This window comes from Penaeus vannamei, chromosome 17 (genome assembly GCF_042767895.1).
Source record: "Penaeus vannamei isolate JL-2024 chromosome 17, ASM4276789v1, whole genome shotgun sequence".
Taxonomy (NCBI): Eukaryota; Metazoa; Arthropoda; class Malacostraca; order Decapoda; family Penaeidae; genus Penaeus; species Penaeus vannamei.
The window spans coordinates 12,920,903-12,934,594 of record NC_091565.1 but is presented as its reverse complement, the minus strand read 5'-3'; the positions used below and the strand labels follow the sequence as shown (position 1 = coordinate 12,934,594).

General features: G+C 36.7%; 1 protein-coding gene across 3 annotated transcripts in view; it reads right to left on the bottom strand.

Annotated features, from left to right (window-relative positions):
* Window positions 1-183: 183 nt before the first annotated feature.
* LOC113803028 (ribitol-5-phosphate xylosyltransferase 1) overlaps window positions 184-13,692 on the bottom strand; it is a 39,704-nt gene continuing 26,195 nt past the window's right edge. For all 3 annotated transcript variants that reach the window (XM_070131963.1, XM_070131965.1, XM_070131964.1), the window contains 7 exons: window positions 13,553-13,692; window positions 13,124-13,287; window positions 11,013-11,140; window positions 10,560-10,733; window positions 8,363-8,467; window positions 8,031-8,195; window positions 184-7,817 (listed from right to left, as the gene is read on the bottom strand). The exon at window positions 13,553-13,692 is cut by the window's right edge and continues 26 nt beyond it. In XM_070131963.1, coding sequence (XP_069988064.1) covers window positions 7,694-7,817; window positions 8,031-8,195; window positions 8,363-8,467; window positions 10,560-10,733; window positions 11,013-11,140; window positions 13,124-13,287; window positions 13,553-13,692 — 1,000 coding nt within the window. In that variant the 3' untranslated portion in view covers window positions 184-7,693. The remainder of the gene's footprint in view (window positions 7,818-8,030; window positions 8,196-8,362; window positions 8,468-10,559; window positions 10,734-11,012; window positions 11,141-13,123; window positions 13,288-13,552) is intronic.

Here is a 13,692-nt window from a genome sequence, read left to right as displayed (position 1 = left end):
TCACATCTCATGAGAAAAGACCACCATAATAGGCCTCCTTCTTTCCCTTCCTTTCCCCTTCTTGCTTTCCCTCTTCCTTGCTTTCACCTTCTACCCCTCATGGGCACAGGCACATTCACAAGCTTTTATTCACACTAATATTTTCAGAACCTGATTTTCAGTATAGGTTACCAAAAGACTCTGTCTTAGTTCTATTTATTATCATTTCTTGAGTTTCTACTGTGTACATCTTTCAACTACATAAAGAGATTTAGTTTTTTCATTAACATTTACTACAACATTTCCCTAGAGAAAAGAGCAATTAACATCTTATATGAGAAAATAATGGCCTTATATATACTGTGTGATTTGTTCTGAAATATATATATATAATGAACATAAGAGAGAAGTAATGTTGCCTACTTCCTTTAAAATATTTAGTGCATTATATTTTACAACTATCAATATTATCAATGTTTAAAAATAATTGCATTTAAATGTGATATTTTTAAACAAAAAAGCTTAGATATATAAAGAAGTAATACGTTTTGATTGGACAATGTTAAACTTTTTAACTGCAATTCTTTAAAATTACAAAATAAAAATTTTAATATACAAAGATATATATATATATATATATATATATATATATATATATATATATATATATATATATATATATATATATATATATATATAGGGAGCTTATATTTAAAAATGCACTAAAACAACCAAATACTTTTACAGTAACTTTTCCACCTTTTTAGAAGTTTTTGTTTGATTATCCAACAGAATATCTTACCAAGAGAATACTAGAAATAGCAAACTATTATCTCATCAACTCTCAGACAGGAACCATAACATTATAGTTTTGTTTTTCACGGCAGCTTTACATATATATCTCCCCCAATCCCTTGCCCGTTGTTGCTGTGAGGGAGTTAGGATTAGGGGATCTCCCCTACCCTGGATCTCAGCCCTCGACTCAACTGATTTTGCGTGGTCTTTTCTCCCATCTACTCTTTCGTTTCTGTCCCTTCTCCAACCCCTTCTACTATCCACTTCCTAAAGTGTAAGAGTTGTGCTGAAAGGATGAAAGGCTGACTTTGTGCTAGTCCTGAATGACCTGAGGGAACCATGGGCATGGTATTCCCCTGTTTTAGTTGTCTAGCCCTTACCCCTCAAGCCCTCAAAGGGACCCTAATGAAGTAATGAAGACGTAATACCCTTATTAGGGATAATGAGGCTTGCCCCTTCATCAAACAGCTCCACCAAACTCTCCTGGCTCCCTGACCCCAGGCTCTCCTTTGACCACAACTCTGAATACTGCAACTACTGCCCACCCCACACTGTCTACTAGTACATTTTCCACCCAAGTCGAGACTCGATCTCCAGGAGACATTCCTACTCTCCCAACTTCCTTAACTTCATCACCTCTACCCACACAACCTTCTTCTGAAGCTATAGCTTTATCAAATCTAACTGATCTCTCTGGCAATCCCATTCCTGCAGAACCTCATCCAACCCTTAATACTTGTACCGGAACTGTCTCTATCTCCCCCAGCAAACTGCCCTATCAATAACAAAGATTGGTCAGATTGTGGAGAAGACTTACTCGCCTGTCTCAAGGACCGTGATGTGATATCAGTACAGTGCTACTCCATTCCTCCTAGAGGACATCTAAAGAAACCCATCAACATTGTTAAAATTACTTTCCGTAGACATGACCTTCCCTTCCATATCTACATTGGACAATCCCTCCCTGTTCAACCATACCAACCTCCTCCATGTCATAACTGTTGGCATTTTGGATATCCTACTAAATACTGCCATTCCACAGCCCGATGCCCCCTATATGCCCAATCTGGTCATAACCCATCAAACTGCTCTGCACAATCACGCACGTGCTATCTGCGTTCTTACACTCTCCCTTATACCAACTTACTTCCCCACTTCAACTTCAAATTCTTTTGCCACTCTAAATCCAGACACTCCAATCTCAACTACAGCCCCAACACCTTCCCCTCTCCCTCCCTGCACTACCTGCAGCCTTTGCCTTTACTCCTCAGACACCAGTCTCCTCTTCCCTCCTCACAGAAAACCTTTGTCTCACAAAACTCTCCAACCTCAACTTCATCACCTCTACCCACACAACCTTCTTCTGAAGCTATAGCTTTATCAAATCTAACTGATCTCTCTGGTAACCCCATTCCTGCAGAAACTCTTGAAAATATTCAAAACTATCTGCTCGAATCCTAAAATTACACTGAAACCCCTCCCCCACCATCAAATTCCACAATTCCCGCTCCCTCCACACACAAAGTGACTACACCCCTTCCTCCTACTCCCTCCCAACACATCCCCCTCAGATATACATCCTCTTCCTACTCATATTCCCTCTACACTCCTTCCTCCTACTCCCTCCCAACACAACCATCCCCCTCTGCTCTAATTACACCTACATTAACCCTCCCTCCATCCCCCCTATCCCTCCCACTACCTCCTGGACACATACGTGAACCCCTCATGTCACAACTACTCCCTTCTCTAGAGCCTCCACGTCCTGGTACCCCTCCTGATACTACACCCCACCCCCCTCTAATTTCTTCTTTCACCCCTAACTCCTTCCCCTTCAAAATCTCCAACACGCACTGGTACCATTAGCACTCGTAGATCAACTAAGTAATACCTCTCTTACATTGGAATATTCATAGTTTCCATTCTCACAGACCTGACCTTCGTCATATCCTTTCTTTTTATAATCCATCCATTATCTACTTTCTGCTTTGACAACCTGTGCTCCTTCCTTAGACACTTACATATTTTTCACTTGATCTAATTCCCTTTCCTAAACCAACATAATGCATTCACTCATCAACTCCTTTACACACCTTTAACCTTTCAATATTACTCTAGATAGTTGACATATAACAACTATCACACATCACCACTCTTTCCTATACTTTCCTATAGTGCTATATGACCCTAGATGTCTAGCACATTTATTTGGCTTTTAACCATGAACCATTAACCATTTACATATATATGCAGGAAATAAGTTCCCAGAAGTCAATTACTGGGTACTCCAATACTGATTGGCATTACACAAGTTAGGTTGAGGTTATTTGTTACATGAAAGCATATAGAGAGCATGAAAGACCTATGCCAATCTCTTATGCTTACTCAGATTTCTAAATTACCCTAATAACTCACTCACTTGCAAAATAACAAGGAATCTGGATACAAGTGATGTTGTTGGTGCATTAATGTAGAGACAGACATTTCTGGAATGTAGCATAAATGCATGTCAGGAAAAATTAGATATCTTACCTGTGGGCAAAAAACAAGATGTCTGTATCTGGACCGATGGTTATCTGGTGTGAGGAATAAGGGGATTATCCCAGTGCCAATTAAGGATATACATCACTAGCAGCTTAAATATTATCCATTAATAACTACATAATATTAATGCTTGATGTCTGAAATAAATAAATGTGCAAGATATCAAAGGTCATATAGCACTATGGTAAAGTATTGTCAGAAAGAGTAAAGAGGAGTTAAAGATTAGGATAAAATGTCAAAGATTAGAGAGTGTTATAGGATAGTATGGTAGTGAAAAGGGGAAAGAGGGGAGTAAGTGATCTAAAACAAAAATTAGCAGAAAGGGGAGGGTTAAGGGGGTAGGGCTATTGAGTGAATTACAGTGTATCTGTCACTGGCGAAGGAACAGGAACAATGTTCAAGGAAAACAGAGATGGCTGTTGGAAAAGTGGAATAATCCAGAGAGAGAGATGTCAATGATTAGTGTGTGTTATAGGAAAGTATGGTAGCGAAAAAGAAAAGAGGGAAGTAAATGAGGTAGTGTAGGGCATTAGTAAAATGGGAAAGGTTAAGGGGGTAGAGCAATTGAGTGAATTGCATTGTATCTATGACTGGGGAAGGAATAGGGATATTGTTACAGGAAAACAAGAGGTGGCTGTTGGAGAAGTAGGAGAATAATCCAGGGGATGAGAAAAGGGGGACTTGGGAAGGTGGTGAAGTATCAGGAAGAATGTCTGGAGGAGAGGGAACTGCAGAAGCATGCTGTTGTGACAGGAAAAGCGTGTGAGTATTTAGGTGTGAGTGGTAGAGAGGGTGGGGTATGTTGGGAGGATGGAGGAAGGGGGCTGGAGGGAAGTTGAGGAGGAGGAGGATGGATATCTGCAAATAATAAATGTATAAGGAGTAGGAACAGAGGGATTGGGGGTTGGATGAGGGAGTGGAGTGTTCCATTGGGTCATCTTTAGGAAGTTTGGGATGTCTTCAAAGGTTTCTGGAGGGGAATTGGGCGAAGAGGACTGAGAAACAAAAGTTCTCTTGTGAAATGGAGATGAGTTAGATATCTGAGGAGCATAACAAGAGGGTGTTGTAGAGGATGTAGAAGGAGAGGGTGGAGTGGAACGTTTAGGTTGCCTGGTGCGACAAAAAAGTAAGGAGCTACAGGTATTGGTGAAATGGTAGAGATTGGAGAATTGGAGAGACTGGAAAATGAATTTGACTGGGGAATAGGGTGAGTAGAGGTGTATATATAATATTAAGCAAATGTTTTCTTAAAATATGCCCATCCATGAGGAGTTAATCTTAAAGCAATACAAAAAATTGTACAAGGTGGACTGGTAATACATAATAAATTAACTAAGGCTGTCCTTATATTCAGCTAGTATTAATTTCTGAATTATTGATTTTTTTTTTTATTTGTGGGGGATTTTAAAAGCAAGCAACCAATTTTTTTCACATTAACTTAAATGTATTTGAGAACATCATCATTCTCCAGACATGCAATTGGTCATAAAGTAAAGATCTCAACATGCCTCCCTAGCTCACTTCTATGTTACATCTGCTCCATTAGGAATGTTTAATGAGTCTGTGTAGGGTCTGGCCAGTTTCTGCAGTCTTTCACACACCACATGGAAGTATTTGAAGCTTCTCAAACATTCCTTGCCATAAGAGGGCCTCTGGATAGCTTTGTAATCCTGCCTCAGGACACTTCTCCATGCTACATTACTTTTGTTCCCACATATTCTTCTTCACAAAGGCCTTGCATTAATATCAGCTACATTTTTAACTGACAGCAGGATTTCAAATTCCATTTTTGGAAGTTAACAGTACCTGTCTTTTGTATGACTATCTGTTACTTTACTTATTATTTAACAGGATTTTTTTTTTTTGCTGCTGTTTATTGTTAGTTTAATCAATTTACGATGGGTGACACCCATATGAGACACCCGAAAAAAAAAAAAAAAAAATTGCCGGGCATCCCGCCGGTGTGACATTGTATTGAGGCTCACACTCCGACTCAGCAGCGGGCCACGGCCGGCAGAGAGGCAGAGTTCAGGCCAGCCCCAAGCGCCAATTTTGTACCCACCTGTAAACTTTTATTTTTGCCTTCAAAATATACCGGTATTACTGGGTTAACTGCTGTTTGATGACGGGTCTTTTCAGTTTCTCATAGCATCAATTTCAAACAGCTGAACATTTGAAAATCTACCATAATTTAACACAAAACAAAAAATTACCTTTACTCAAACAAGCAAACAAAAAATGCATAAAAATTTAAATACCACTTACTATAAATGATTAACAATTAGATCAATACAAATCCTTTCTGTGGTGTCTTGTGTTCATGTGCAATAATCAATGAAAATGGATTATTCAAACAGTAAATCTACTTTTATATCACAGCATTAATCACAGCAACATATATAGGATGCATTAATAAAAAAAAATATTACTAAACTAATACAGGTGTCTGTCAACATATTGTGAACTAATCATACAACAACTTATTGTAAGCATTTGAACTTTATATATTATATATCATAGAGTACTCTAAAATAGAGGTGTAATGTCACTCTTTGGTTGTAGACATAACAGAAACAGTGTTTTCAACTTTCACATACTTTCTACATGTGCACAAAGCAAGCTTAAAGTTTTAAGTGTGATTCAGTAGTAATTTTGCATATCCTATTTCCATACTCAAAGTACACCTACAACTGATCTGACACTATCTTAAGCATCTTTCAAGTTCTTTTTCCCAATAGTCTTCATAAGCAAGGGCAGATTGCCTTTTACTATTACATACCATGTGCAGTACTAGTTATTTGCTCAAATATTAATATACTATCTATAAAAGAAGACTTGCACTGAGATTTTTTTCTAGGAGGTGTAACTTCTGAGGTCTATATGTCAACCTTTTTTAATCACTGTATAAAACATTCAACGAATACTATAATTAAAAGCTCAATATAGACTTTATGCTCAGTAACAAATTCTTCCTAGATTCAAGATTTACAGGACAAATACTGGATTCAATATGTACATACCTGTAAACATCTACAACTGCTTTATGACAAAATTAATTAAACCTATACTATTTGCAGTATATATAACCTCACACATCCTAAATTAATGAACTTATATGGACAATGTAAATATTAATCTTTACATTAGCTACAACAATTACCTGAGCTGCTACATAAATTCTCTTGCTCATCCTAGATCACTTTTCACTGGTCCTAGAAACACATGTAGCTCACTTATTGCAACCCTAACAACTGAGTTTCCCACTAAATGACTTCATATTTATGTGATAAGAAAACTTGTTACTCCTTTGAGCTGAGTTGCTAATTAGCAAATTTTTAAACATGAATGGTTTTCACACACCAGTTATTGCTTAAAAGTTTTTGGGACATTAGATGTATACAACACAGGAATATATTTGAAACATTTCACATCCCAGATAGTTAATGTGTCAGTGGTTACTTCACCTATAAAAAGATGCTGAAACAGCAAAAACATTAAATAAATCCTGCCATTTTCTTAGTCGTAACTCAAAGTGAATCAATACCTCAAAAGTTTCAAGGACACAGAAGCCCTTTATGACTCAGCTGTGAACGTGGTGGTGCAAATAGCACAATATCCACAATTCACATTACAGTCTTCCTACCATTCAAAGGTAGGTAGATATTTGAGCTGACTTTGTTAAATGTGTCCAGCAGCTGCATTAATTTGGGATGTATGAAAATTGTTGCTTTGTGTCACTGTCTTATTTTTTATCAACTAGTAGGTCATGTTACAAGTTGCTGTATGAAAAAATAACCAACCTGAAAGTACTGGACACATGAACTGCAGCGTGAGTGAGTGAGTGAATGAATGAATGAATGAATGACTAGTTGGGTGAGTGACAGCGTCTGTGTGTGTGAATGTGAATTTGTTTGTCTGTGTATGTTTGTTATATCTTCCTGTTTTGTCTCTGTCATGTCTGCATGTCATAACTGCCAATTGTCTGTATGTTGTGTCTACATTTCATAAATGTTTCATGTCTGCATGTTATGTCTAAGTGTGTATGTCTATGTCTGAATGTCTGTGCATTTGTGTCTGTGTGTGCATATGTCTGTGTATGTCCTTTCCAAATATAGGTGACAAGGAAAAAAGAGATATAGCATAATTACTTTGAACAAAACCTGTATGGCACCAGCAGTAACTGCATTCTTAACTTTCCCAAACACATTCTATTATCTTTAACATAATTCATAACTATAGTTTCTTGACACAAGAAACCATTAAAAGACTTCACAGTCACATAAAAGCATTTACAGACTAGGTAAAAACCTCTCTACCATTTAATAAAAAGTAGAGAGAGAGAATCCAAGGTAAGAACCAAAAGTTTACTGTTCCTTCAGCCGTGATGTATTAGATTAGATGATATAATGGCGATGAACCTGTCCCTCATTTTAAGCTTGAACCATTCATACCACTGGAACACACGTAATCTACGAAGAGCCTTGTACTGCTTGCTGAATCTGTAAATGAAGCATTCCTCTGTAGACTGAATGTAACAAAAAGAATTGTCCAAGACTGAGAAGGGAAGAGGAAGAGGATTGGCAACAAAAAGAAAACAAGTGAGAGATAAGAGTATTTGAATCATATTATGAAATACTATGTTAAAATTTAAATAACAGCTGCTACCCTTTTGATCAAAGCTAAGAGACTGGTTTTCAGGGGAGCAGACTAACCTGCGTTCTTTAGCGAGAATTTTGGGTAACTGTTCCCATGACTTGACAAAGATTGCTGGAGGACCATGTTTCTTAAGCAACCTCCATGGGGATGTGTCACAATGGCCTGGGGTTGCTACATCTTCTATTACAGGTGTACTTCCAGCTGACATTGCTTCATATACTCTATGGAAAGTTTGAAAATATTTATCATTAATTTTTCAGTCACATAGCAAATAAGAAAAGGTATGTTTGTCTGAAAATTATGAACTCATCCTAAATATACACTAACTTTACTGCATCTTATGCATATTTGCTGTGCTGTATTTCATTATCACACATCAAACATGTACCTATAGGTTTCTGTGTTCATCCCAGCCGGAGAAAGTGTGAGATCCGACTGCAGCAGAGACCAAACATACTCATTCATTGATTCAGGTGTTTCATTTGGCAACCATCTGAAAAATCAGAAATCATATAAAGAGACCTTCTTTTACACCATACAAATTCATTATCTTATGCCACTAGATTCCTTTAACCCTCAAAGACTACAGCTGCTCAGCCCACCTTGCCCCTCCCCCTGCCCTCATCCCCAAATAACCCTAAAATTCACCAGAGGTTAATTTGATCTTTCATGTTTAAAGAGCTAGAAAACCCAAAAATATGCATCTTATACTAGTATGTCAAACAAGTATTGAAAAAAACAGACAATCTGAAATCTGTCCTGCCTATAAAAGAAATATGAAAACTTCAAGACATTTTGACAAGCCTTATCCTGTATAACATGTCACTTACTTAACACATACAAAAAAAAAAAAAACTTTGGAGACCATGAACTATCCACCAAATTTTATATCACAGGTACCTAAATAAACTCATAAAATCTAGAAATTTTTAACCCACTGCCCACAGGTTTGTGTACTGTCCACTGCAGTTTTTATGTGAGTTTTGTAACCATTTCCCCACACCTTGAAATTACTGGATTTTTTTTTCTAATGCTATTAATAACAATACAGCTACTATTACTATTCACATTTTGATTATCATAATACTAATTTTTGGCTGAAGACCAGGGTGACAGACAAGACTTGCCACAAGTGCAAAAACCTCTTGTAGGGTGATTAATTCATTTGCTGTTTAGAAAGGGGCTTGTGCATTATTTCCATCGATAAACAAGTGTGGAATATAGTGTCCCTGAGCCATGACTGGAAGAGTGCTGGCTCCTGGGAGGATGCTACTTACATACTCAGGATCCTATTCCTGGCCACCATGACCACTAGTGTAGGTTGTATTACAGAAAATAGATTTTTACCAAAAAAAAAAAATAAATAAATAAAAAATAAATTAAAAAATGTTACTTATTATTATTTTTGTACTGGGTTATGCACAGATTATATGAGACTGTGCAAGGAAAATAGTCAATTCCCATCTGGATAAAATAAATCAAATGACAAATATGGATAGTGGAAAATAGCATGCAAGTGTTCGGATCAGAATTTCCTCAACAGCATAACAGAAACATGAGAAAACACATTGTTATTAGACCAGCAACTGATTCTAATACACAAATATGCAGATATGCTGGTATCAAGACAAGCAATTTAAAGACTAAAAGGCCTTCTGCCACACTTGCAGCTGGAGAGGTAAAACAGAGGAAACATGGTTCTGGAACACCAAGGAAGACATTGCCAAGGACAGACATGCTGCTCAACCCTAAGGTGATGTCTGAACCTCCTTTAACAGCATCAAGAATAAGCATCCACAACTCCTCAAGGAAATGTCAATATGGAATATCTAGCATCACCTTCAGAAAGATTTTGGTTTACCAACTCAGCACATAGTTATGGAGCCACTACTCACTAAATCAGGTTTGGAAATAAGGTCTGACGAGGTCTACACTTTCTTCTAAAGAATGTTACAGTGAGGCTAAGTGATTGCATTAACTTATTAAGGAAATCTTTACCAGTACTTTGGGGGAATTCTGAATATGATTATTTCATGCATAATAATGCCCCTTGCCAACAATCGGAGACAGTCTAAAGGTTTCTAAATGACAGTGGAATCAAAGTTTTAGAATGGCCAGGTAACTCCCCTTATTCTAACCCCATTAAAAAAACATAGAATGCAATGAAGAACAAAGTGCAAGATGCCAGAACTAGAAACCTCAAAGTCTGCTGGAGACACTGAAGAAGCTAGTGGCTCATATGTATGTCTCCTATTTTGTCAATTATACAGAATTCATGCCAAAATGGCTGCAGATGCTATTGCAGCTGAAAGGGAGCATGATCAAGTAATAATTGTAATAAAAAAAACTATATCATTAGTTAAGGAAACAAACTGTTCACATTTTATTCTTCTCCAAATGTCAATGTAAACTTTTGCTGGCACTGTATAATGAAAGAGACTTTATTCTCCATATTTCTTCTTTCTTAAAAAAAACTAAAATATTTTAAAACAGATGTTCAGCTTCCTAAAATATGTAATACTGTAACTACACAAATAAAAAAATATAGACTGATCACCAAATGCACAGCATCATTGCCAACCTACTTTTCTCTGACTGATATGAAACAGTTGTTGGAAGCATAGCCATCATTTTTCAGGAACTTATGAAGGGCTATTCTAGAGGAGTTTGGATGAAGTGTTACCCTCAGGTTACACACATACTTTCTAGGAGCCTCTGGAGATACCTGCTCTTCTTCTATGACAGGAAACTGTCTGTATCTGAAAAGCATGATTGTAAATTCATAAAAATCACTTCATCCACAAAAAGTTTGGCGGCTAGTTTAAAATCATAACTTTATGATATAAAATGTATGCCCTTTTAACAGTAAAAGTAAAGGATTAGTTTCACTTCCCTACCTGAATCTATTACAATCTTATTTCATATCTCTACCAAAAACAATTTAGTTGAACTGAAATCTCTATAATGCAAAAGCAATTATTTCTGTCAGCTATCCTCATATTCATTAGACAGTAAGTTCATCAAATGATAATGCTTACGTTGCAACACCAAGAGGCCACTGGTAAAAAATCTTCTGATCTACTCTTGGGTCATCATAGGTCAGCAGAACAGTTACAACCGGACCCTTTGGTGACACATAATTGAGCACCCATTCATTATCACACTTCTGTTCAGAGAGGAATAAAAAAAAAAAACTCTTAAAATCAAATAAGTTGCAAAAAAGGAATAAAAAAAATAACCTCTTAAAATCAAATAAGTTGCGATGATTACAAAGTCAATAGGAATTATCATTTTCAATAGGGATGCTATTCTCTAAAGGTATGTAACTTATTTGTTTGTTTGTTGTTTATAAAATTAGATATTTTCGTCTGAAAAAATTAATAAATGCATTTTACCATAGAGAAAACTAATCTAAACCAGATAAAAACTTTTTTTTTCTTTTTTTTCACTTTAGTTTTGAAGAATGGGAGAACTGTGGATGGCAATATCAATACAAAGTCATCCTAGTTATAAAATCCTAGCATGAATACAACATTGATGTTCAATTTTGAGAATTTTAAAAGCATATGAATTTCGTACATGGGATGCGAGAATTACCGAAGTAGTTGAATTTTTCGCATGCTCCACATAAGTGGGGTGGGAGGGGCAATGGTCACTGGGTGTTAATAATTTTCGAGGAGGAACATATGTATGTAAACATATGCACATAAAGTTTAAAAATTTAATCATCATCATTTAGTAGGCCTACATCGACTTCTGTATGTAAAGGAATAACCCTATCAAGCTGTTTTCTTTGATAACTGTCAATATTAACCCACTAGCGACAGTACATTTATAAGCCGAAAATAATATTTTCCAGGTGGCTTCAAAATCGCTGCGTGTGCAAGTCCAGAAACCTGTCTGCGCACCGTGCGCCACAGGCGACAAAATTAGAGCATAAGCTTTGATCTGGCATCACACAGGCAGGAAGCCTGGCAATGTTTACTTTTCCGGGTGTCTCATATGTGGGACACCCGTTGTAAATAAGTTAACCGCTTGCAAAGAGAAACGAGTGCATAATTCGTATTTAGTCATTTGCACCCATTATCTTTACTATGAAGTGCATAAAATCACGCAGATGCCAAGGTGTGGTTTCATATTTGCGTATTTATGGTACCTAAGACCTACAGTAACGTCTAAACGTAATATTTTTTACTGGAAACCCGCAAAACAGATGAGATAGCTTTTACAATTCTAGACACAGACTGTGCACACAAACGAGCTCAAAATTCCATATAGTTTTTATCTAAGAGCAGGTATTACTGTGTACTATCATTTTCAATATGAAATAATCAGTATCTCGCTCATATATCCAAAGTTTAAAAATCCAACTTTTAGGTACCCTTCCTTTTGAATTGCCCTTTACAGCCGTAATGACCAACTTCAAATCAAATGAAATTTACCAATGCTATGATGTACCGACTGTTGAAGTCTAACGGAAATATTTCAATGCTTACTTATACGGCTATTTTTAAACATTAGTGCTTCGTACTCGGTAAACGGATAGATCACTACAACATATTACTATGGTCTCAATGGAAACATATTTCATGTGTAAAAGGACACAAAACTTGTTTGTTTTTTTATATCTATTTCACAAGATAATTTGTCATAAATCACTGTGACATTTTCCTGATATAGGTATAAAAATGTTCTTTGAACATTCATGAACTCATATCTATGTGCAATGTCATAATCAAATATCATATGCACGAGTGCAACAAGCATAGGTGTACCTGGGTGCTCATTAGCGGCATACCTGCCAAGGTGTTTAGCAGGTCTCGCGTTCGCAGTCCGGGAACTAGCCATGGATGGGCTTTCATACTCATTTGGTAGTTTCCTCATTCATGTACCTATACTAAATGCTAGCTAACTCAATTTGACCCAAAATTTTTTACTCGCTTGGGACAGTTCCCTTAATGACCAGTCATACTTTCCTATATACTTATTCTGCAGTTGTACTCTTTCTTTTCCCTCTTTTCTTACCCTTTTCTTACTCTCTATCTTTTTCTCATTCACTCTCTCACTCATTCACTCTAATTTCTACCATTTTCATTCCCTTTTTCTCCTACTCTCTTTCCTATTTCCTTCCTAATTTGTAATACATTACCTCATTTCCCAGCATAACTAACAAAATTTCAGGTGGCATGTCCCACATCTTCAATTCATTTAGCCACTGTTTTGCATCCTTTATCTTCTCTGGAGTGCGACCATTTACAACCAGAACGAGGTATTTTACATCACGTGGTACAGTTTCCGGGATGACACCAGGGCCTTGAGGGAAGAGTTGACATAAATAAATAGGGGACAATCAAAGAATAAATATATTCTTTTTTTCCATGAACATCAATATATAAATACTCAAATGGGTACATCCACTATTACCCAATATTATAAACATTCTAGGCAGCAGAAAGTAATATATCAAGCATACTAATTTAAATGGCATATACTGTATCTAAAGATTAACATAAAATAATAACAAGGGTGATATAAATCATAGGAAAAAGGGTACATTTTTTTACATGAATTATTTTACCTGATCTATATCTGAGTACAAATGCAGGCATTCGCAACTCCCCAACAGTAGCACCAGGCATTGTTTCATCTAAACTTTCTTCACCTTCCAGGATATGCTGCCATAAGTAGGATCCTATTGCAGCTTTCCCCCACACTTCT